This window comes from Salvelinus fontinalis, chromosome 23 (genome assembly GCF_029448725.1).
Source record: "Salvelinus fontinalis isolate EN_2023a chromosome 23, ASM2944872v1, whole genome shotgun sequence".
Lineage (NCBI taxonomy): Eukaryota > Metazoa > Chordata > Actinopteri > Salmoniformes > Salmonidae > Salvelinus > Salvelinus fontinalis.
In genome coordinates, this window is record NC_074687.1 from 9,229,868 (window position 1) to 9,254,964 (window position 25,097).

The 25,097-nt window shown below is 43.4% G+C and overlaps 1 protein-coding gene across 9 annotated transcripts in view; it reads left to right on the plus strand.

Moving 5' to 3' along the window:
• Nucleotides 1–25,097, plus strand: part of LOC129820824 (diacylglycerol kinase eta-like) — a 197,706-nt gene that overhangs the window by 130,116 nt on the left and 42,493 nt on the right. For all 9 annotated transcript variants that reach the window (XM_055877817.1, XM_055877818.1, XM_055877819.1 and 6 more), the window contains 7 exons: nucleotides 6,522–6,684; nucleotides 6,978–7,086; nucleotides 10,953–11,174; nucleotides 11,420–11,511; nucleotides 22,119–22,218; nucleotides 22,409–22,715; nucleotides 24,192–24,323. In XM_055877817.1, the coding sequence (XP_055733792.1) occupies nucleotides 6,522–6,684; nucleotides 6,978–7,086; nucleotides 10,953–11,174; nucleotides 11,420–11,511; nucleotides 22,119–22,218; nucleotides 22,409–22,715; nucleotides 24,192–24,323 (1,125 nt within the window). The remainder of the gene's footprint in view (nucleotides 1–6,521; nucleotides 6,685–6,977; nucleotides 7,087–10,952; nucleotides 11,175–11,419; nucleotides 11,512–22,118; nucleotides 22,219–22,408; nucleotides 22,716–24,191; nucleotides 24,324–25,097) is intronic.

A 25,097-nucleotide genomic window follows, 5' to 3' on the forward strand; every position in this document is an offset into this window, starting at 1 on the left:
CAGACACACAGACACACACACACACGGCTAACTAGTAGTCTGGTTCACACTAACTACACTGTTAAAATGAAGTGTTTTGTAACACCAAAAACTTGAAGGAGACAAAACCTTCACTTTGCTGGAGTACTGAAACACGTTATCCTGAGCTGTTCTGAATCATGACATGGTGTGTTGTAACCAACCTCATCTCATAGTTTCACTTCGGAATTTGCCATAATTGGATGAACATCGACCCATTAATTGTGTGTGGTTACAGGGTTAATTCCACATGGTTACAGGGTTAATTCCACATGGTTACAGGGTTAATTCCTCATGGTTACAGGGTTAATTCCTCATGGTTACAGGGTTAATTCCACATGGTTACAGGGTTAACTTCTCTGTGCTACGGATCCCTTTTACGGGATCATTTTCCTAAACAATCACTAGAATTGCAGGGTGCCAAATGCAAAAATATTACTAAAAATATTTATAATCATGCAATCACAAGTGAAATATACCAAAACACAGCTTAGCTTGTTGTTATTCCACCTATCGTGTCAGATTATACTTTACAGCGAAAGAAATCCAAGCTTTTGTGAGCATAGCAATAAATCCTACAACAGCTAGCCCCAAATTAGCATGGTCACGAAAGTCAGAAAAGCAATAAAATGAATCGCTTACCTTAGATAATCTTCAGATGTTTGCACTCACGAGACTCCCAGTTACACAATAAATGTTATTTTTGTTCGATAAATATTACTTTTATAACAAAAAAAAACGCAATTTGGGTTGCGCGTTATGTTGAGAAAACTACAGCTCGATCCGGTCCTGAAAGGAAGAAGAAAATTCCCAAACGTATCAGATTAACAAACATAATCAATAATATTTCAACCGGACCGTAACCTATTCAATAAGAGAGAAAAGGAAAATGGAGAGCTCCTCCTGCACGCGCAGGAACTATTCGGAGGACACCTGACTACTTTTGAAAAATCTCATTCATTTTTCAAAATAAAAGCCTGAAACTATGTCTAAAGCCTGGTCACAGCCTGAGGAAGCCATTGGATAAGGAATCTGGTTGATACCCCTTTAAATGGAAGAAAGACGGTCCAGGAAACACAGATACAAAAATAATAATATCACTTCCACGTTAGATTTTCTCAGGTTTTCGTCTGCAGAATACGTTTTGTTATACTCACAGACAATATTTTGACAGTTTTGGAAACTTTGGGGTGTTTTCTATCCTAATCTGTAAATTATATGCATATTCTACGATCTGGTCCAGAGAAAATGTCCGTTTACCTTGGCAACGTTATTTTAAGAAAATAAAAAAATTCTTACCCCTAGCGCTAAGAGGTTTTAATTCCACATGGTTAAGTGGTAAATTCCACATGGTTAAGGGATTAATTCCACATGGTTACAGGGTTAATTCCACAAGGTTAAGGGGTTAATTCCACATGGTTAAGGGGTTAATTCCGCGTGGTTACAGGGTTAATTCCTCATGGTTACAGGGTTAATTCCACATGGTTACAGAGTTAATTCCACATGGTTAAGGGGTTAATTCCACATGGTTACATGGTTAATTCCACGTGGTTACAGGGTTAATTCCATGTGGTTACAGGGTTAATTCCTCACGGTTACAGGGTTAATTCCACATGGTTACAGGGTTAATTCCACATGGTTAAGGGGTTAATTCCACATGGTTACATGGTTAATTCCACGTGGTTACAGGGTTAATTCCATGTGGTTACAGGGTTAATTCCTCACGGTTACAGGGTTAATTCCACATGGTTACAGGGTTAATTCCACATGGTTACAGGGTTAATTCCACATGGTTAAGGGGTTAATTCCACATGGTTACAGGGTTAATTCCTCACGGTTACAGGGTTAATTCCATGTGGTTACAGGGTTAATTCCTCACGGTTACAGGGTTAATTCCGCATGGTTACAGGGTTAATTCCACATGGTTACAGGGTTAATTCCACATGGTTACAGGGTTAATTCCACATGGTTAAGGGGTTAATTCCACATGGTTACATGGTTAATTCCACGTGGTTACAGGGTTTAAAGATAAACAACTCACAGGGTTAATTTTAGGTATTCATTCTGAGTGGTTAAGGTTAGGGCTATGGTTTGGGCAAGGCCTAAAACAAAATAGTGAAAAACAATAACGCTCTTTCCATTAAGTATCATCAAGTACTCTCCCTGCTTGCATGAAAACGGTGAACTGCGCTGGTGCGGAGGTCTAAGCAGTGTTCTCTGGCTCAAAGCCTGGTGAGTTGTAGCCCAGTGCTGTGCCATTGTATTTTCATTTTTGTTGTGAACGCCGACGCAGGCAAATATCCACGTCCTCGGGACCCTTTCAAACGTCCGAAATTGACGGCTCTTTCGTGTGACCAGCCTGTTTGTAACCAATGACATGTATAAACCCTGGATCGCTGATGTTTTGTGTTGACCATTGAGAGGCTTTAAAGCCACCAGTCAGTCATATTCGCACTAATCTTTCTAAATAAAGTGAATACATTTTGTGGGTGGAATTCAAACAAAAACTAATCCACAGAAACGTATTATCAATCAATATCTAGGCTGTAAACCATTTGCATCTTTTAACCATTGAAGCTATGAGATACTCTTCTGATGCGGCCTTTTACATGTACATAATCCCCACAAAGGGTTTTCACACCACCCTTAAAAACAACAATGTTCATATTGAAGAACCACTTTGGGTGTTTTCAGAGTACCTTTATTCTGTTTTAAAACACTTTCTGTGAATTACTTACATTGGGTTTACATTCCAACACCATCCAGGCACCAGATTTCAGGTTAGATGCACTACTTTCCATGGCTTTATTACACAATCATGGTGTTTTGAGAGGAGTTTGAGCTAGGAAAACAGTACTCCTCCCTCTACTCCCCCCACTCTCTCTCTGTTTCCTCCCCTCTATCTCTCCATATCTCACCATGTCTCCCTCCCTTCTATCCCCATGTCTCCCTCCCTTCTATCCCTATGTCTCCCTCCCTTCTCTCACCATGTCTCCCTCCCTTCTCTCTCCATGTCTCCCTCCCTTCTCTCCCCATGTCTCCCTCCCTTCTCTCCCCATGTCTCCCTCCCTTCTCTCCCCATGTCTCCCTCCCTTCTCTCCCCATGTCTCCCTCCCTTCTCTCCCCATGTCTCCCTCCCTTCTCTCCCCATGTCTCCCTCCCTTCTCTCCCCATGTCTCCCTCCCTTCTCTCCCCATGTCTCCCTCCCTTCTATCCCCATGTCTCCCTCCCTTCTATCACCATGTCTCCCTCCCTTCTCTCCCCATGTCTCCCTCCCTTCTCTCCCCATGTCTCCCTCCCTTCTCTTCCCATGTCTCCCTCCCTTCTCTTCCCATGTCTCCCTCCCTTCTCTCCCCATGTCTCCCTCCCTTCTCTTCCCATGTCTCCCTCCCTTCTCTCCCCATGTCTCCCTCCCTTCTCTCCCCATGTCTCCCTCCCTTCTCTCCCCATGTCTCCCTCCCTTCTATCCCCATGCTCCCTCCCTTCTCTCCCCATGTCTCCCTCCCTTCTCTCCTCATGTCTCCCTCCCTTCTCTTCCCATGTCTCCCTCCCTTCTCTCCCCATGTCTCCCTCCCTTCTATCCCCATGTATCCCTCCCTTCTCTCCCCATGTCTCCGTCCCTTCTCTCCCCATGTCTCCCTCCCTTCTCTCCCCATGTCTCCCTCCCTTCTCTCCCCATGTCTCCCTCCCTTCTCTCTCCATGTCTCCCTCCCTTCTCTCCCCATGTCTCCCTCCCTTCTCTCCCCATGTCTCCGTCCCTTCTCTCCCCATGTCTCCCTCCCTTCTCTCCCCATGTCTCCGTCCCTTCTCTCTCCATGTCTCCCTCCCTTCTCTCCCCATGTCTCCCTCCCTTCTCTTCCCATGTCTCCGTCCCTTCTCTCCCCATGTGTCTCCCTCTCCATCTTTTCCTCTCCTCTGTCTTCTAAATATATTTATCTCACTCTCTTCCATTCTCTCAAGCCCCCCTATCCATTCGCCCCTCCCCTCTTCACGTGCTAGTTTTGCCCCTTACCCAGTACAGGCTTGAGAGAGCTCTAATCTAATTGGCAGCTGGCTGACTGTGGCACGTGCTGGAACGTCGTGACTTTCATCTCCTCTTTCCCATCTCTTTCCCCCTCCACTTCCCCCTCTCCATCTCTCCCATCTCTGCTCCGCTGCTGACAAGATCAGAGAAAGAGAAGGTGAGAGAGCGAGAGAGAGAGAGAGACGGAGACGGAGAGATAGAGAGAGAGAGAGCGAGACGGAGATGGAGAGATAGAGAGAGAGACATAGGGGATAGAGAGAGAAGAGAAAGACAACGAGATGTGGATGGAGAGGGGGATTAAAGGGAGGAGGGATAGAGAGAGGAGATAGAGAGAAAGACATGGGGGATAGAGAGAGCGAGAGAGAGAGAGAGAGAGAGAGAGAGAGAGAGAGAGAGAGAGAGAGAGAGAGAGAGGGGGATAGAGAGAGAAGAGAGGCAACGAGATGTGGAGGATGGAGAGGGGGATTAAAGGGAGGAGGCATAGAGAGAGAGAGAAAGACATGGGGGATAGAGAGAGCGAGAGAGAGAGACAGACAGGGGGATAGAGAGAGAGAGAGAGAGAGCGAGAGAGAGAGAGAGAGAGAGAGAGAGAGAGAGAGAGAGAGAGAGAGAGAGAGAGAGAGAGAGAGAGAGAGAGAGAGAGAGAGAGAGAGAGAGAGAGAGAGAGAGAGAGAGAGAGGAGAGAGAGAGAGAGAGAGAGAGAGAGAGACAGGGGGGATATAAAAAAGAGGGAGAGAAGAACGAGACAATGAGAGTGTGGAGGACAGGGCCCCAGGGGAATGTCACCATCCCTTCCCTGCGCACACACGCACACACACACACACACACACACACACACACACACACACACACACACACACACACACACACACACACACACACACACATCTCTCTCTCTCTCTCTCTCTCTCTCTCTGACACACACACACACACACTTTCTCTCTCTCTCTCTCTCACACACACACACACACACACACACACACACACACACACACACACACACACACACACACACACACACACACACACACACACACACACACACACACACACACACACACACACACACACACACACACACACACACAGACCTAGACACAGACACACACACACTTTCTCTCTCTCTGTCTCTCTCTCTCTCTCTCACACACACCCACACAAACTTAGAGCCTTTTCACACAGAGTGATGTTGACATAATGTACAGGCGTATAAATGTGCTGTATGATGCATCCTGTAAAGGCTTGTTTTCTGCTGTATGATGCATCCTGTAAAGGCTTGTATTCTGCTGTATGATGCATCCTGTAAAGGCTTGTATTCTGCTGTATGATGCATCCTGTAAAGGCTTGTATTCTGCTGTATGATGCATCGTATGAAGGCTTGTATTCTGCTGTATGATATATCCAGTAAAGGCTTGTATTCTGCTGTATGATGCATCCTGTAAAGGCTTGTATTCTGCTGTATGATGCATCCTGTAAAGGCTTGTATTCTGCTGTATGATGCATCGTATGAAGGCTTGTATTCTGCTGTATGATATATCCAGTAAAGGCTTGTATTCTGCTGTATGATGCATCCTGTAAAGGCTTGTATTCTGCTGTATGATGCATCCTGTAAAGGCTTGTATTCTGCTGTATGATGCATCCTGTAAAGGCTTGTATTCTGCTGTATGATGCATCCTGTAAAGGCTTGTATTCTGCTGTATGATGCATCCTGTAAAGGCTTGTATTCTGCTGTATGATGCATCCTGTAAAGGCTTGTATTCTGCTGTATGATGCATCCTGTAAAGGCTTGTATTCTGCTGTATGATGCATCCTGTAAAGGCTTGTATTCTGCTGTATGATGCATCCTGTAAAGGCTTGTATTCTGCTGTATGATGCATCCTGTAAAGGCTTGTATTCTGCTGTGTGTTCCCACTTAGAATGTGTGCTAATACTGCACATGCCACATACATGTGCCCAACCTGACTCAGTATGACGATGCCTAAACACACACTTTATTGCTTTAATGATGCAGCAGTGTGTGGGCGTTATGATACATTAGTTAACGGACATTCCCAGCTAGCAGACAGAAGATAGCAGAATCTCTCTCTTCTTTTCACCTGTCCATCTTCTCACATCTCTTCCCATTAGTCACTTTGACAGGAATCAGAGTCTAGATACTGGCATTGTTAACACATCTTTTCTTTGGTTTCGACAGTGATGGTGATAAATGAAGTGATACATGTGCTAGAGATGAACAGTTCTACATTTAACCGATTCTGATGACCTGTCTTTTTCTATATACAATAGTTCCAGTTGTCAGATCATTTTGAACTATAATAGGGTTGCAATTTAAAAAATAATAATTTGTACTATAATGGGCTAGTACTGTTAATATTTGAGCACAGATCCATCCATCCATTCATTCATTCACTAATCCATCCATGAATTAATTCATTCATTCATTCATGTAATAACTGTTATTTTGTGTATTTGTGTTCAGGCTTCTGGAAGGCCACCTGTCCCCCGTCCTGCGCCAGTCCTCTGCTGGTCTTTGTCAATTCCAAGAGCGGAGACAACCAAGGGGTTAAATTCCTCCGACGTTTCAAGCAGCTCCTCAACCCTGCTCAGGTGTTTGACTTGGTCAACGGAGGACCACATCTAGGGTGAGTCAGCTTGGTTTGCTCCTGCTAATGGAAACCATGTGACATCGCTAGCTGGTTAGCTGTGCACTAGTAGCATTCATTGTGCTTGTGAATGAAACTTTCCTGAGACCAAGAAGTAGACCGTGTCTGTGGCTCAAACCAGACCATGGTATTGGTAGTGCGGTTAGTTAGAAGGCTGTTTGGTGGGTGACTAGTGTTGAGTGCAGAGGGTCCCTGGTTGGTGTTCTAATTGAGACAGAACATGGAAAGAAAGCTTTACTGTGACACTATGACCATTCCTCTGTGTGTTCCAGGCTGCGTCTCTTCCAGAAGTTCGATAACTTCCGGATCCTGGTGTGCGGAGGGGATGGGAGTGTAGGCTGGGTCCTCTCTGAGATAGACAAACTCAACCTCCACAAACAGGTGAGACACAATATACACACACTGAGTATGTTTACAGATGTAGGATCTTAATTTGACCAGTATTGTCACAGAAAAATAATGCTGCAGCAACAGGATTTGAACGTTTAGTCTATAATGTTGCTTAATCAGTGGTTATGGCTATTAGCTAGCCAAAAGTGGGCTATGTGAAAAGTGTAATATTAATATAATATAATCTTAATATAACCGCATGTTAGTACGAGTTTTCAGTGAATTTATGTAAATCACAAAGCTCAATTGCATTTCATGCAGTGCAGGAACATTTTCAGCAACCAAAGAATGATCAAATTAAGAACCTATATCTGTACATGCACACTGATTATTTGATATTAAACTGGTTACAGCAGAAGGCAGAGTATGGCATTAGTCATGTGAACACTTTTCTCTGCTTTTCTTAATCGGCGTCAGGCCATAATCGAAGTAAGCATATGCCTGATTAAAGCACCTAGTTTTCTGAGCAATCTGTAGAAAGATTAGGACATGTAAACATCTTAATCAGAGTTCCAGGGGTGTATTTGATCTGTGCATATGTAACCGATGTGAAATGGCTAGCTAGTTAGCTGTGGTGCGCGCTAAAAGCGTTTAAATCGATGACATCACTCGCTCTGAGACCTTTGAAGTCATTGTTCACCTTGCTCTGCAAGGGCCGCGGCTAACGATGCTTCGTGTAACGATGCTTCGTGGATGTCAGTTGTTGATGTGTGCAGAGGGTCCCTGGTTCGAGCCCAGGTAGGGGCGAGGAGAGGGACGGAAGCTGACCTGGTACATTGATGCTGTTGACCCGGATCACTGGTTGAGGGGTGAGTGTAACCGATGTGAAATGGCTAGCTAGTTTGCGATGGTGCGTGCTAATAGCGTTTCAATCGGTGACGTCACTCGCTCTGAGACCTTGAAGTAGTTGTTTGCTTTTGTGGAGCGATGGGTAACGATGCTTCGAGGGTGGCTGTTGTTGATGTGTGCAGAGGGTCCCTGGTTCGGGCCCAGGTAGGGGCGAGGAGAGGGACGGAAGCTATACTGTTACACATATGCCAGCACCAACAACACAAGCCTCCCTGTTATGGGTGAGTGAAGTGTGTTTTGAAAAACTGAAAGTATGCATCTTAGAAATAGAAACTCAGAATCAAATAGGATTCCCAAAAATATCAGGGTCTCTGGTAGAATAATTATTTTGATTGGAGATTTTCTGTATTCATCAGAGTGCCATCAAGTAGCCTGATTTCAGATGTGTCCATGTAAACAGGCTTATTAGGGAAATCGTTCCTCTTGTACACAAGAGCGCACTTAATCAAGAGCTCACTTAATCAAACTTTCACATTCACCTAAGTATTCACAATAACCATATTATTGTGTACATATACATGTACCCACTGCCCCCCCAAATGCACACACACACACACACACACACACACACACACACACACACACACACACACACACACACACACACACACACACACACACACACACACACACACATAAAATGGTGCTGAAGAATAAGGCAGACGTTTACGTGTCCCCAACCAATTTAGTTTTTTTGTTTGTTTATTTGCGTTGTTTGTAACTTATTTTTTTACTTATTTTGTACATAATGTTGGCGCTACCGTCTCTTATGACCGAAAATAACTTCTGGATATCAGGACTGCGATTACTCACCATGGACTTGCAGAATCCTTTTTTCGCTTTAACGAGTCTGACGAGCGCGACGGGAAGGATACACTGCTTTCCCGGGAACAGGCCCAGGTCCCCATGATTTGCATGAAGAGGAGGCAGAAATCCACAGGTGATGCAACCTCTATTACGCTCCACACTGCCCTTTCCCACCTGGACAAAAGGAAAACCTATGTGAGAATGCTATTCATTGACTACAGCTCAGCATTCAACACCATAGTGCCCTCAAAGATCATCAATCAGCTATGGACCCTGGGACTAAACACCTCCCTCTGCAACTGGATCCTGGACTTCCTGACGGGCCGCCCCCAGGTGGTAAGGGTAAGTAGCAACACATCCGCCACGCTAATCCTCAATACAGGGGCCCCTCAGGGGTGCGTGCTCAGTTCCCTCCTGTACTCCCTGTTCATTCATGACTGCATGGCCAGGCACGACTCCAACACCATCATTACGTTTGCTGATGACACAACAGTGGTAGGCCTGATCACGATGAGACAGCCTATAGGGAGGAGGTCAGAGACCTGGCCGGGTGGTGCCAGGACAACAACCTCTCCCTCAACGTGATCAAGACAAAGGAGATGATTGTGGACTACAGGAACACGAGCACGCCCCCATTCTATCGACAGGGCTGCAGTGGCGCAGGTTGAGAGCGTCAAGTTTCTTAGTGTCCACATCACCAACAAACTAACATGGTCCAAGTACACCAATATAGTCATGAAGAGGGCACGACAAAACCTATTCCCACTCAGGACACTGAAAAGATTTGGCATGGGTCCTCAGATCCTCAAAAGGTTCTACAGCTGCACCATCCTGTCTGGTTGCGTCACTGCCTGGTATGGCAACTGCTCAGCCTCCGACCGCAAGGCACTACAGAGGGTACAGTACATCACCGGGGCCAAGCTTCCTACCATCTAGAACCTCTATACCAGGCGATGTCAGAGGAAGGCCCTAAAAATTGTCAAAAACTCCAGCCACCCTAGTCATAGACATTTGTCTCTTCTACCGCACGGCAAGCGGGACCAAAGTGCCAAGTCTAGGTCCAAGAGGCTTCTAAACAGCTCCCACCCCAAAGCCATAAGACTCCTGAACACCTATTCAAATGGCTACCCAGACTATTTCCGCTGCCCCCCCCCCCGCCCTATTTTACACCGCTGCTACTCTCTGTTGTTATCATCTATACATAGTCACTTTAATAACTCTTCCTACATGTACATATTACCTCAACTAACCAGTGCCCCTAAACATTGACTCTGTATCGCTACCCTCTTGTATATATTCTCGCTATTGTTATTTTACTGCTGCTCTTTAAAATTACTTGTTACTTTTATTTCTCATTCATATTTTTTTTCGACTGCATTGTTGGTTAGTGGCTCATAAGTAAGCATTTCGCTGTATTTGGCGCATGTGACAAATAAAATTAGATTTAATTAGATTTTACTTAAATACACACACACACACACACACACACACACACACACACACACACACACACATAAATACATGCGCACACATAAATACACGCAAACACATTAATACACTCACACACATAAATATACACAGATTTTTTACAATTTTATTTCACCATTATTTAACCAGCAAGGCCAGTTGAGAATAAGTTCTCATTTATATATGCGACCTGGCAAAGAAAAAGCAAAGCAGTGCGACAAAAACAACAACACCACAGAGTTACACATAAACAACGTACAGTCAATAACACAATAGAAAAATCTATGTACTGTGTGTGCAAATGTATAAGGCTTCTAAACACATAAATACACGCAAACACGTAAATACACACACACACACACACATCAATACACACATATACACATCAATACCCACATATACACATAAATACACACACACACATAAATACACGCACACACGTAAACACACACACACACACACTTAAATACACACACACGTAAATACACGCACACACATAAATACACGCACACATGTAAGTAAATACACACACACATAAATACACAGACACACACACATAAATACACACACATAAATACACACACACATACATACACACACACACATAAATACACACACAGTTATCCCCACCCTTCTTGCCTCACACACACAGAGCCCCCCTCCCAGTCTCCCCACTCACTTACCCTTTATCTCTCTTTCTCTCTTTCCCCGTACCCCTCTCTGTCTGTCTCCAGTGCCAGCTGGGAGTTCTACCCCTGGGTACTGGGAATGACCTGGCGCGGGTGCTGGGCTGGGGCCCGTCGTGTGATGATGACACGCAGCTGCCCCAGATCCTGGAGAAACTGGAGCGGGCCAGCACCAAAATGTTGGACCGCTGGAGCATCATGACCTATGAAATGAAGATCCTTTCCAAACACAGCGGGCCTGTCACTCCCGACGACACTGACCACGACCAGGTACACGCTCATCTGACACATTTTTGAGGATAGTGCGACATTTTGGCAACAAAGCCCTTTTTCTACTTACCCAAAGTCAGATGGGATATCATTTTTATGTCTCCGTGTGCAGTTTGAAGGAAGTTGAAGGTAGTTTCTGGATGCCACGTTAAGATTTTGGGGTGATTTATAATGTTAACAGTTTTCCTCTGACCGTGCTTAGTTTTATGGTCATTATGACTTATCCTCTTTCTACGTGTCCTCAGTTCCAGATCTCAGCCTATGAAGACTCGGTAGCTGCCAATCTCACCAAGATCCTCAACGCTGAACAAAGCTCTGTGGTCATCTCCTCTGCTAAGTGAGTCTCTCACCTCAGCTGAATTTGTACATTCTGCATCCAGAATGAACAAAGCTGTGGTTGTGTTCATGAAAAGGGTAAATTTGGTGGGCAGGCTGATTGCTAAAGGAATATTCGTAAGGGATGTGTTGGTGCCGATTTCTCCTCTTTCGACTCCTTCGACTGGAGTGTTAGTTGCGAATCTGCCTCAGTTTATTAACTTTTTGCGGAACAGTGGGACGCTACAGTCCCACCTGGCCAACATTCGGTGAAATTGCAGAGCGCCAAATTCAAATTAAATTACTATAAATATTAAACTTTCATGAAATCACAAGTGCAATACATCAAAATAAAGCTTAACTTGTTGTTAATCCAGCCCCCGTGTTAGATTTCAAAAAGGCTTTACGGCGAAAGCAAACCATGCAATTATCTGAGGACAGCGCCCAGCACACAAATGCAGAACAAATCCTTTTCAACCAGGGAGTTGCACCACGAAAGTCATAAATAGTGCTATATTATATGCCTTACCTTTGAAGATCTTCTTCTGTTGGTACTCCAAAAGGTCCAAGTTACATTACAAATGGTCCTTTTGTTCGATAAACTCTTTCTTTATATCCATAAAAACTCAGGTTAACTGGCGCACTTCAGTCAATAATCCACTTGTTTTCCATTCTTCAAAATGCATACAAAATGAATCCCAAACGTTACCAATAAACTTATCCAAACAAGTCAATCAACGTTTATAATCAACCCTTAGGTACCCTAAAACGCAAATAAACTATAACATTTAAGACGGAGAATCGTTATTGTCTTTAACGGAGAAAAATGCCAAAGAACATGCTCTCATTCACGAGCTTGGGAGCCACCTAGAAAAACTACCATTTCTGGCAATTTTTCCAAAAACCAGCCAGAAACTCTTTCTGAAGACGGTTGACATCTAGTGGAAGCCCTAGGAAATACAATCGGGCACGATTTTGCCCTATTATTAAAGTGCCAGCCATTGAAATCAGTGGTAGAATGAAAACTTATTTTTTTGGGATGGTTTGTCCTCGGGGTCTCGCCTGCCATTTCAGTTCTGTTATACTCACAGACATTATTTTAACAGTTGTAGAAACGTTAGAGTGTTTTCTATCCAAATCTATCCAAATTCTATCTACAAATCTATATGCATATCCTAGCTTCTGGGCCTGAGTAGCAGGCAGTTTACTTTGGGCACGCTTTTTATCCAGACGTCAAAATACTGCCCCCTATCCCAAAGAAGTTTTACGGATGATCAAATTCAATAAGAGCTGAGTTGGTTTGGTAAGTTTGAGAGCGGTTTTCATGTACTGTCGGCAGGTTTTCAGGCAGGTGTTGTTTCTTTCCAGAAGCAAGTGTTCATGTTTCTGAATAACAATGAGCAACAGTTACATGTGCATTTTAAAGTGAGGCAAGGGGAGTGGCTCTATGCTGGGTTTGCCAACACAGATAGTCTACGGTGCTTTGAGTGTGGGTATTTGGGGCATAAGAGTTTTGCGTGCCCACATAAAGGCCGTAGACAAGGTGAGGGTACAAGGGCCGGTGGGGGAAATAGAGGTCAACGTGCAGGGGGCCATGAGATGCAAGCAGCAGAGGTTGGGCCTTGTCATGCTATGGATGGGGTGTAGATGAGACTGGGTCTAGTCCTGTTATGGATGGGGGTGTAGATGAGGCTGGGTATAGTCACGTTATGGATGGTGGTGTAGATGAGGCTAGGTCTATTCAGGTTATGCTAGTAGATGAAGAGAGTATAGTGGGGAAGGGCAAGCGACCAGGGGTGGTGGAGGAGGGTGTCCAAGCGGAAGAGGAGAAAGGGGGAGAAGAAAGGAGGTGGGAGGAGGGAAGCTGGTGTGGTCAAAGGTACTAAGGAACCTTTGCCTGGTGCTGGGGGGAGGCCCCGACTAGAGAGAAAAGGCAGGTGGTCAGGATGGGAGATGGAGATGAGTAGGAGGACGATGAGTGTGAGGAAGAGGATGATGAAGAGGCTTTCTTTTCAGACTTCTCCTCAATTGGTCCAGAGCTGACAGCCAGTCGGGCAGAGGGGACACAATGAGGGAAATGTCAAGGTTCCTGAATGAGACTAAGGGAAAAAGGTTAATCTTGAAGCTTTTTTCTGTGATCCGGGAAAGTTTGTAAAATCAGTAGAACACGCTATGAAAAATGAGGTGCATGATAACCCCTTACCCAGGAAACGTTTTAGGTTGAGGAAGTGGGTCACAACAGTGCGTAAGGGTATACCTTCAGATTCTGTTTAGATTAATAGTTTTTTTCTGGCACTGTGGCTTTTTGAGCTTTGCTGTTGGTCTCTTTCTTTGCAGGCTTTTCTCCCACTTCTTATGGAGACTCTTCGGGTAGACTCGCTCAATATAAATGGCACCAGAGATGAGGGAAAGAGGAGTCTGTTGGGTGAATATGTAAAATAAAAACAAGTACACGTGTTGTTTCTGCAGGAGACGCATAGTGATGTGGTGAATGAAGTAGATTGGGGGCTCTGGTGGAAAGGGGCAGGTGTGCTGAGCCATGGGACAAATGTTAGTGCAGGGGTGGCAGTCATTTTTGCATCGGGTCTGGCTGTAAAAATTTGCTCCTCAACAGAGGTGCTTGTAGTAAAAGCAGAAATTAACAACAGGGGTTTTGTCCTTATACATGTGTAGGTGCTTAACCTCTCTGGGATATGTGGGACGGTAGCGTCCCACCTGGCCAACATCCAGTGAAAATGCAGAGCGCCAAATTCAAATAAATTACTATAAAAATGTAACTTTCATGAAATCACACATTCAATATACCAAATTAAAGCTACATTTGTTGTGAATCCAGCCAACGTGTCAGATTTTTAAAAAAAATTAAGGCGAAAGCAAACAATGCTATTATCTGAGGATAGCACCCAGCTAACAATCACAGACCATCATATTTCAACCCTCCCGGCGCGACACAAAACGCAGAAATAAAGATATAATTCATGCCTTACCTTTGACGAGCTTCTTCTGTTGGCACTCCAATATGTCCCATAAACATCACAAATGGTCATTTTGTTCGATTCCGTCGATATATATCCAAAATATCAATTCATTTTGCGTGTTCGATCCAGAAAAACACTGGTTCCAACTTGCACAACGTGACTACAAAATATCTCAAAAGTTACCTGTAAGCTTTGTCCAAACTTTTCAAACTGCTTTTGTAATACAACTTTAGGTATTTTTTACGTAAATAATCGATAAAATTCAAGACGGGATGATCTGTGTTCAATTCTGGAGGAAAACAATGTGTAGCATGCTTTCTGGTCACGCTACTCTAACAAACAGGACACCACACTGGAGCCTCATTCTGAACATGGCTACTTCTTCATTTCTCAAAGGAAAAACGTCAACCAATTTCTAAAGAATGTTGACATCCAGTGGAAGCGATAGGAACTGCAGCAAGGTCCCTTAGAAATCTGGATTCCCAATTGAAAAGACAGTGACCTCAAAAAAATCTGAATGGTTTGTCCTCTGGGTTTTGCCTGCCAAATAAGTTATGTTATAGTCACAGACATGATTCAAACAGTTTTAAAAACTTCAGAGTGTGTTCTATCCAATACTAATAATATGCATATATTACCATCTGTGACTGAGTAGGAGGCAGTTTACTCTGGGCACGCTTTTCATCCAAATGTGAAAATGCTGCCCCCTATCCTAAAGAAGTTAACTTCTTTGGGCTGCAAGCCCGATGTCAATACACTTATGACAACAGCCGATCAAGTGCAGGGCGCGAAATTCAAAATATATTTTTGGGAAATATTTAACTTTCACACATTAACAAGTCCAATACAGCAAATGAAATATAAACATCTTGTGAATCCAGCCAACGTGTCCGATTTTTAAAATGTTTTACAGCGAAAACACCACGTATATTTATGTTAGCTCACCACCAAATACAAAAAAGGACAGACATTTTTCACAGCACAGGTAGCATGCACAAAACCAACCTAACTAACCAAGAACCAACCAAACTAACCAAGAAACAACTTCATCAGATGACAGTCTTATAACATGTTATACAATAAATCTATGTTTTGTTCGAAAAATGTGCACATTTGAGGTATAAATCAGTTTTACATTGCAGCTACCATCACAGCTACCGTCAGAAATAGCACCGAAGCAGCCAGAGTAATTACAGACACCAACGTGAAATACCTAATTACTCATCATAAAACATTTCTGAAAAATACATAGTCTACAGCAAATGAAAGACAGGCATCTTGTGATTCCAGCCAATATTTCCGATTTATTAAGTGTTTTACAGCGAAAACACAATATAGCGTTATATTAGCTTACCACAATAGCCAGAAACACAAGCCATTTCCCAGTAGCAAAGGTTAGCGATCGTAAAACAAACCAGTAAAAGATATATAATTTTTGTCTAACCTTGATATTCTTCATCAGATGACAGTCCTATAACATCAGGTTATACATACACTTATGTTTTGTTCGAAAATGTGCATATTTAGAGCTGAAATCAGTGGTTATACATTGTGCTATCGTAGCTACTTTTTCCCACAACGTCCGGATATTTTTCTGACACTTTTTCTGACACACATCTGACCAAATAGCTATTCATAAACATAACTAAAAAATACATGGTGTATAGGAAATGATAGATCCATTAGTTCTTAATGAAATCGCCGTGTTAGAATTCTAAAAATAACTTCATTACGACATACAGCTTCGTTATAGCTAGAGTACCCAAACGCTGGGCGCCGACGACTAGTTCACATGTACGACAGATATATGAAATAGCATCATAAAATGTTTCCTACTTTTGCTGATCTTTCATCAGAATGTTGGACAAGGGGTCCTTTGTCAAGAACAATCGTTGTTTGGATTTAGAACGGCCTCTTTCCCTCTCGATTTAGCAAGCACACTTAGCCAAGTGGCACGAATCTCTCCATGTCAACAAACGGAAGAGAACGGAACACGGCAAAACTCCCGAAAAAATTTCAATAATCTGATTAAACTATATTGAAAAAACATACTTTACGATGATATGGTCACATGTATCAAATAAAATCAAAGCCGGAGATATTAGTCGTCCATAACGGCAGCTTATCAGAAGGCAAATCCAGGTTCCTTCTCGCGCCTTCCTGAAAACAGGAAATGGGTGACACGTCATTCCAAGAGCTGTTATTCCACTTCAGACCAAGACAAAAACACCCCCATTTCTTCTCTCACCACCTCTTGACATCCAGGGGAAGGTGTATGACGTGCATGTATACTTATACGTATCATGCCCATTTATAGGCAGGACCTAGAAGAGAGCATAGTTTTCAGACTTTCCACTTCCTGGTCAGGAAGTTTGTGCCAAATGAGTTCTGTTTTACTCACAGATACAATTCAAACGGTTTTAGAAACTAGAGAGTGTTTTCTATCCAATAGTAATAATAATATGCATATTGTACGAGCAAGAATTGAGTACGAGGCCGTTTGAAATGGGCACCTTTTATCTGGCTACTCAATACTGCCCCTGCAGCCAAAACAGGTTAACTTTCACACATTAACAAGTCCAATACAGCAAATGAAAGGTACACATCTTGTGAATCCAGCCAACATGTCCGATTTTTAAAATGTTTTACAGCGAAAACAGCACGTATATTTATGTTAGCTCACCACCAAATACAAAAAAGGACAGACATTTTTCACAGCACAGGTAGCATGCACAAAGCCAACCCTACTAACCAAGAACCAACCAAACTAACCAACAAACAACTTCATCAGATGACAGTCTTATAACATGTTATTCAATAAATCTATGTTTTGTTCGAAAAATGTGCATATTTCAGGTATAAATCATAGTTTACATTGCAGCTACAATCAGAAATTGCACCGAAAGCAGACAGAATAATTACAGACACCAACGTCAAATACCTAAATACTCATCAAAAAACATTTCTGAAAAATACATAGTGTACAGCAAATGAAAGACAGGCATCTTGTGATTCCAGCCAATATTTCCGATTTATTAAGTATTTTACAGCGAAAACACAATATAGCGTTATATTAGCTTACCACAATAGCCAGAAACACAAGCCCTTCCCCAGTAGCAAAAGTTAGCGATCGTAACAAACCAGCAAAAGATATATAATTTTTGACTAACCTTGATAAGCTTCATCAGATGACAGTCCTATAACATCAGGTTATACATACACTTATGTTTTGTTCAAAAATGTGCATATTTAGAGCTGAAATCAGTGGTTATATATTGTGCTAACGTAGCCACTTTTTCCCACAACGTCCGGATATTTTTCTGACACTTTTTCTGACACACATATTCTGACCAAATAGCTATTCATAAACATAACTAAAATATGCATGTTGTATAGGAAATGATAGATACACTAGTTCTTAATGCAATCGCCATGTTAGAATTCTAAAAATAACTTAATTACGACTTCCAGCTTAGGTATAGCGAGAGAGTACCCAAAAGCTGGGCGCAAACGACTAGCACAACATGTTTGACAGATATATGAAATAGCATCATAAAATGGGTCCTACTTTTGCTGACCTTCCATCAGAATGTTGTACAAGGGGTCCTTTGTCGGGAACAATCGTTGTTTGGTTTTAGAATGTCTTCTTCTCCAGTCGATTAGCACGAAAAGCTAGCAAAGTGGCGCAAAGCTCTCCTTCGTGAACAAATGCAGACAAAGCAACTCGCCTAACGTCCCGAAAAAATTTCAATAATCTAATAAAACTATATTGAAAAAACATACTTTACGATGATATTGTCACATTTATCAAATAAAATCAATGCCGGAGATATTAGTCGTCTATAACGACAGCTTTACAGAAGGCAATACCAGGTCCCTTCTCGCGCGTTCCAGAAAACAGGAAATTGGGGTCACGTCATGCCAAGAGCTTTTATTCGACCTCAGATCATGTTATACACTCCATTTCTTCTCTCACTGCCTGTGGACATCTAGTGGAAGGCGTATGAAGTGCATGTATACTAATACATATCAAGCACATTTATAGGCAGGCCCTAGAACAGAGCATCAATTTCAGATTTTCCACTTCCTGTCAGGAAGTTTGCTGCAAAATGAGTTCTGTTTTACTCACAGATATAATTCAAACGGTTTAAGAAACTAGAGAGTGTTTTCTATCCAATAGTAATAATAATATGCATATTGTACGAGCAAGAATTGAGTACGAGGCCGTTTGAAATGGGCACCTTTTATCCAGGCTACTCAATACTGCCCCTGCAGCCCAAAGAGGTTAACACAGGGAGAGAGACTGACACTTGTCTATAAATGTCTGTTTGGGTGTCTTAGACAGGAACTATCACAGGTAGCGCCTGAGGAGACGCTGGTAGTCGGCGGGGACTGGAACTGTACGATGGATTTGACGAAAGACAGAAATGGGGAGGAACCTCATTCAGGCTAAGTGGTGGTGTTAACCTCACTAGGATACGTGGGACACTAGCGTCCCACCTGGCCAACATCCAGTGAAATTGCAGAGTGCCAAATTCAAAAACAGAAATATTCATTATAAAAATTCATAAAACATACAAGTGTTATACATCGGTTTAACTTCTCACGAGTCACCATCCCGGATCCGGGAGCACCCTCATCAGTAAAAAAGCTGACTAGCATAGCCTAGAATAGCGCCACAAGTAAATACTAGCATCTAAATATCATGAAATCACAAGTCCAAGACACCAGATGAAAGATACACATCTTGTGAATCCAGCCATCATTTCCGATTTTTTTAATGTTTTACAGCGAAAACACAATATGTATTTCTATTAGCTAACCACGATAGCAAAAGACTCAACCGCATATTTTCACCATTTTTTTACCGCATAGGTAGCTATCACAAATTCGACCAAATAAAGATATAAATAGACACTAACCAAGAAACAACTTCATCAGATGACAGTCTTATAACAGATTTATTGTATAGCATATGTTTTGTTCGAAAAATGTGCATATTTCAGGTATAAATCATAGTTTTACATTGCAGCCACCATCACAAATCTCACCAAAGCAGCTAGAATAACTACAGAGACCAACGTAAAATACATAAATACTCATCATAAAGCATTTATGAAAAATACATGGTGTACAGCAAATGAAAGACAAACATCTTGTGAATCCAGCCAATATTGCAGATTTTTTAAGCGTTTTACAGCGAAAACACAATATAGCATTATATTAGCTTACTACAATAACCAACCACACAACGTCATTCATTCAACGCAACGTTAGCGATAGCAAAAAAAACAGCAAAAGATATAAATTTCTTCACTAACCTTCACAATCTTCATCAGATGACAGTCCTATAACATCATATTACACAATACATATATGGTTTGTTCGAAAATGTGCATATTTAGTGGGCACAAATCATGGTTTTACAATGTGAATACGTAGTCAAAATGCAAAAATATTGTCTGGGGAAATCTTGGAGAAGCACCTAATCTAATCAAATAACTAATCATAAACTTTACTAAAAAATGCATGTTGGACAGCAAATGAAAGATACACTAGTTCTTAATGCAACCGCTGTGTTAGATTTTTAAAAATAACTTTAGTACGACATACAGCGTACGTTATAGCGAGACAAAAATCACGTTAAAAATCACGTTATAGCGCCCAAAATCAGGGCGAAAAATACGACTACACATTTTCGACAGAAATACGAAATAACATCATAAATGGTTCCTACTAGTTGATGAGCTTCCATCAGAATCTTGTACAAGGTGTCCTTTGTCCAGAATAATTGTTGTTCGGTTGTAGAATGTCCTCTTCATCTGTCGAATTAGCAACCAAAGCTAGCCATGTGGCGCAGGAGTGTCCAAACTCACCATAAAGCAAAACAAAAAAAAGGCCGAAAATCGCAATAAACTGATATAAACTGATATAACTCGGTTTAAAATAACTACTTTATGATGTTTTTAACACATATATCAAATAAAATCAGAGCCGGAGATATCTAACGTCTATAACGAAAGCTTTTCAGAACGCAATCCATGGGTCCTTCCCATGGGTCCTTTCATGGGTGAACTTTGGACTGGTCTCTCTAGATCAAATGAAGGCTTTTTATAGAGTGGACCATAAGTATCTGTTTAATGTGATGTTTGGGAAAGGTTTTTGGCCTGTGTGAAGATGTTGTATGCTGGGGCATCATGTATGGTCAAGGTGGGAGGGGGGCTCAGTAGGCCAGTGGGTGAGACGGGGCATTAGACAAGGATGCCCTCTATCGGGGCAGTTATATACACTAGCCATTGAGCCTTTTTTGGGCCTGCTGCGCAGGAGACTGCAGGGAGTGTGCTGGAGTGGGGTTGTGAAGGGCTTAACATTTTGGGGGTGTACCTGGGCTCGAAGAGGTGGGTTAGGAAGAACTAGGAGGGGCTGTCCCAAGCAGTGATGTCATGACTGGCCGGATGGAGGTCGCTCCTGTCCCAAGTGTCATATAGATGGAGGGTGCTGATAATCAGTAACATGGTCGGGGTCTTCCTTGTGGCATAAACTGGCTATCAACCCCTGCTCTCAGACCGTCAAAGTGAGCTGGTGGATTTTTTCTGGTCGGGCCATCACTGGCTGAGGGCGTCAGTGTTGTATATGTCCAGTCACGAAGGAGGACAGGACCTGATGGTATTGGACACCAGCATGCACGCTGCTGAGGAGAGCTGTTGGATTAGGGTTGGACCGGCAGCTGTTCCTCATGAGGCTGGAGAGGCTGAGTACAGCAGGTCTCTCTGATTTTCTCTCTGAAGGCCTGGCAGCTGCTAAGGCCCACATGAGAAGGGGGTATGGAGCCTGGGCTGTGGGTGTGGGAGGAGCCAATCTTCCACAACACAGCCATCCCTTTGAGATTGGTTCAGTCGGCCACCCTGCAGAAGCTACTGATGGTAGCGGGTTTACAAAGGCTGGGTGACCTGCGGCTACAGGGGGAGGAGGGGTGGAAAACCCTGGAAGTCCTGGCACAACAACATGACTAACATCTCTTAGTCTGCAGGAGAGATTCCTGGGGGAGGTCCAGGAGGCACTGTCTGAGCCAATAAGGGGGGTGTTTGAGGGGCCAAAGGGGGAGGGGCCACCATTGTTTCTGCCACTGCAGGTGACGGCAGAGACTGGGGACTGGCAAGGTGGTCTGGAGGACTTGTTCGATTTTAACACTCCGAGCCTGGGGGAGTTTGAGGGGGTGGGAGGTAAAGCCCTCTACAACCTCTGCATTAATAAGGTGAGGAACATTAGGAGCCTAACAGGAGTGAAGGCACATCAGTGGCAGGATGTATGTGGGGCGGAGAGTATGGTGGGTTTTAGATGGAGGTGGCTCTACAGTTTCCCAGTACCAAAGAGGTCAGGGGACCTCCAGAGCGTTTTACATGGAGCCCTGGCCACTAATAGCTGGTTGGCACTGCTCTAGCCGGGAGTTGGACAGGAGTGTCCTTTCTGTGTCGTGAGTAAAACATGTGTTTTTTGTGTGCGCCAGGTTAATGCCATTAATGTCTCTGTTGGAATGTCTGTGTGAGAGCTTCTCTCTCTCTCTTTCTCCCTCATATCTCTCTCTCTCTCTCTCTCTCTCTCTCTCTTACCCTCATCTCTCTCTCTCTCTCTTTTCTCTCTCCCCTTCTAGGATCCTGTGTGAGACAGTGAAGGACTTTGTTGCCAAAGTGGGGAAGTCCTATGAGAGAAGCACTGAGAATACAGAGGAGTGTGACACCATGTCTCTCAAAGTAAGTACAACACACACACACACACACACACACACACACACACACACACACACACACACACACACACACACACACACACATATATACACATACACACACACACACACATACACGTATACACATATACACACACACACATACATACACATACACACACACACACTCTAACTTAACTCCTCTCCCCCACCAGTGTGCCATCCTGAATGAGAAGCTAGATTTGCTCCTTCAGACCCTCAACACAGACACCCAGTCATTCCCCCCACCTCCTCGCCTTTCCACTCCCCCCATCGTCGAGGAGGAGGAGGAAGAAGAGGAGGAGGTGAGCGAGGAGTCGTTGAGCGAGCTGAAGGAGAAACTGGAAGCGGAGGAGAGTGAGAAGGGAGGAGAGAACGGAGGAGGTTCGCCACACAAGATGTTCAGAGCTAAAGAAGAGTTGATGCTACGGGCAAACAGCCTGAAGAAGGCTGTACGAGAGATTATGCAACAGGCAGAGAGAGGTACGTAGATATAGAACATAACAGATCATGGAACAGGCAGAGAGAGGTACGTAGATATAGAACATAACAGATCATGGAACAGGCGGAGAGAGGTACGTAGATACAGATCATGGAACAGGCGGAGAGAGGTACGTAGATATAGAACATAACAGATCATGGAACAGGCGGAGAGAGGTACGTCATATAGAACATAACAGATTATGGAACAGGCAGAGAGAGGTACGTACATATAGAACATAACAGATCATGCAACAGACAGAGAGAGGTACGTAGATATAGAACATGGAACAGGCAGAGAGAGGTACGTAGATATAGAACATAACAGATCATGGAACAGGCAGAGAGAGGTACGTAGATATAGAACATAACAGATCATGGAACAGGCAGAGAGAGGTACGTACATATAGAACATAACAGATCAATGGAACAGGTAGAGAGAGGTACGTAGATATAGAACATAACAGATCATGGAACAGGCAGAGAGAGGTACGTAGATATAGAACATAACAGATCATGGAACAGGCGGAGAGAGGTACGTCATATAGAACATAACAGATCATGGAACAGGCAAAGAGAGGTACATAGATATAGAACATAACAGATTATGCAACAGGCAGAGAGAGGTACGTAGATATAGAACATAACAGATTATGCAACAGGCAGAGAGAGGTACGTAGATATAGAACATAACAGATTATGCAACAGGCGGAGAGAGGTACGTAGATATAGAACATAACAGATTATGCAACAGGCAGAGAGAGGTACGTAGATATAGAACATAACAGATTATGCAACAGGCGGAGAGAGGTACGTAGATATAGAACATAACAGATCATGGAACAGGCGGAGAGAGGTACGTCATATAGAACATAACAGATCATGGAACAGGCGGAGAGAGGTACGTAGATATAGAACATAACAGATCATGGAACAGGCGGAGAGAGGTACGTAGATATAGAACATAACAGATCATGGAACAGGCGGAGAGAGGTACGTACATATAGAACATAACAGATTATGCAACAGGTAGAGAGAGGTACGTAGATATAGAACATAACAGATCATGGAACAGGCGGAGAGAGGTACGTAGATACAGATCATGGAACAGGCGGAGAGAGGTACGTCATATAGAACATAACAGATCATGCAACAGGTAGAGAGAGGTACGTAGAAATACATTATGACAAAACGGATCAGACATACACTATAATAGAGCCTTTGGCGAGTCTTTCATGCCTGTTTCAGAGAGAATACAATGGGACTCCAGATAGTTCAACTACAAAAAGACTTGGTAATCACTTTGTCACGTAATATGAAGATGTAATGTGAAGTTTCAGACCCTTCTCTCCCTCTCCCCTCACCCTCTCCCCCTCCTTCTCTCTCTCATTCTCTCCCTCTTCCCCTTCTTCTCTCGTTTCTCCTCATCCCCTTCCCCTCCTCACTCTTCTCCTCTCCCTGCCCCCTCTCTCTCCCTAGTGGTGGATGAGCAGAATGCCAGCACGGAGGAGCAGGAGCTGCCGTCCACGTTAGAGTTCAGGAAGGAGGGAGAGGAGGACAACAGGGACAGTGAAAAGGACGAGGACACCAAGGAACTAGAGACCCTGCCATGTGAGTCACCTGCCTCTCTAGCTCTGTCTGTCTGTCTGTCTGTCTGTCTGTCTGTCTGTCTGTCTGTCTGTCTCTTGCTTCCATCTATCCAATCCTGTTAAGATCTAGAGGAGTGACTGAATCAACGTTGTTTCCGTGTTCTTTCAACAAAAACATTCATTGTGATGACGTTGAATCAACATGGAAAACTGATTCGATTTGCAAAAAGTCATCAACGTGATTGAATTTCATATTTTTTTCACCCAACTTTGAACATAAATGCAATGACCTGGTGAAATGTTTTGTTGATTTCACATTAAATTGACATTAGTTCACAATGAAAATTAAATCAAAACTAGATGTTGAATGACGTCTGTGCCCAGTGTGTAGGGAGTAGGGGCTAGAGAATAGGGGCAAGGGTATAGGGGCTAGAGAATAGGGGCTAGGGTATAGGGGCTAGAGAATTGGGGCTAAAGAGTAGGGGCTAGGGTAGAGGGGCTAGAGAATTGGGGCTAAAGAGTAGGGGCTAGGATATAGGGGCTAGAGAATAGGGGCTAGGGTATAGGGGCTAGAGAATAGGGACTAGAGAGTAGGGGCTAGAGAATAGGGGCTAGAGAGTAGGGGCTAAGGTGTAGGGGTTAGGGAGTAGGGGCTAGAGAATAGGGGCTATGGTATAGGGGCTAGAGAATAGGGGCTAGAGAATAGGGGCTAGAGAATAGGGGCTATGGTATATAGGGGCTAGAGAATAGGGACTAGAGAGTAGGGGCTAGAGAGTAGGGGCTAAGGTGTAGGGGC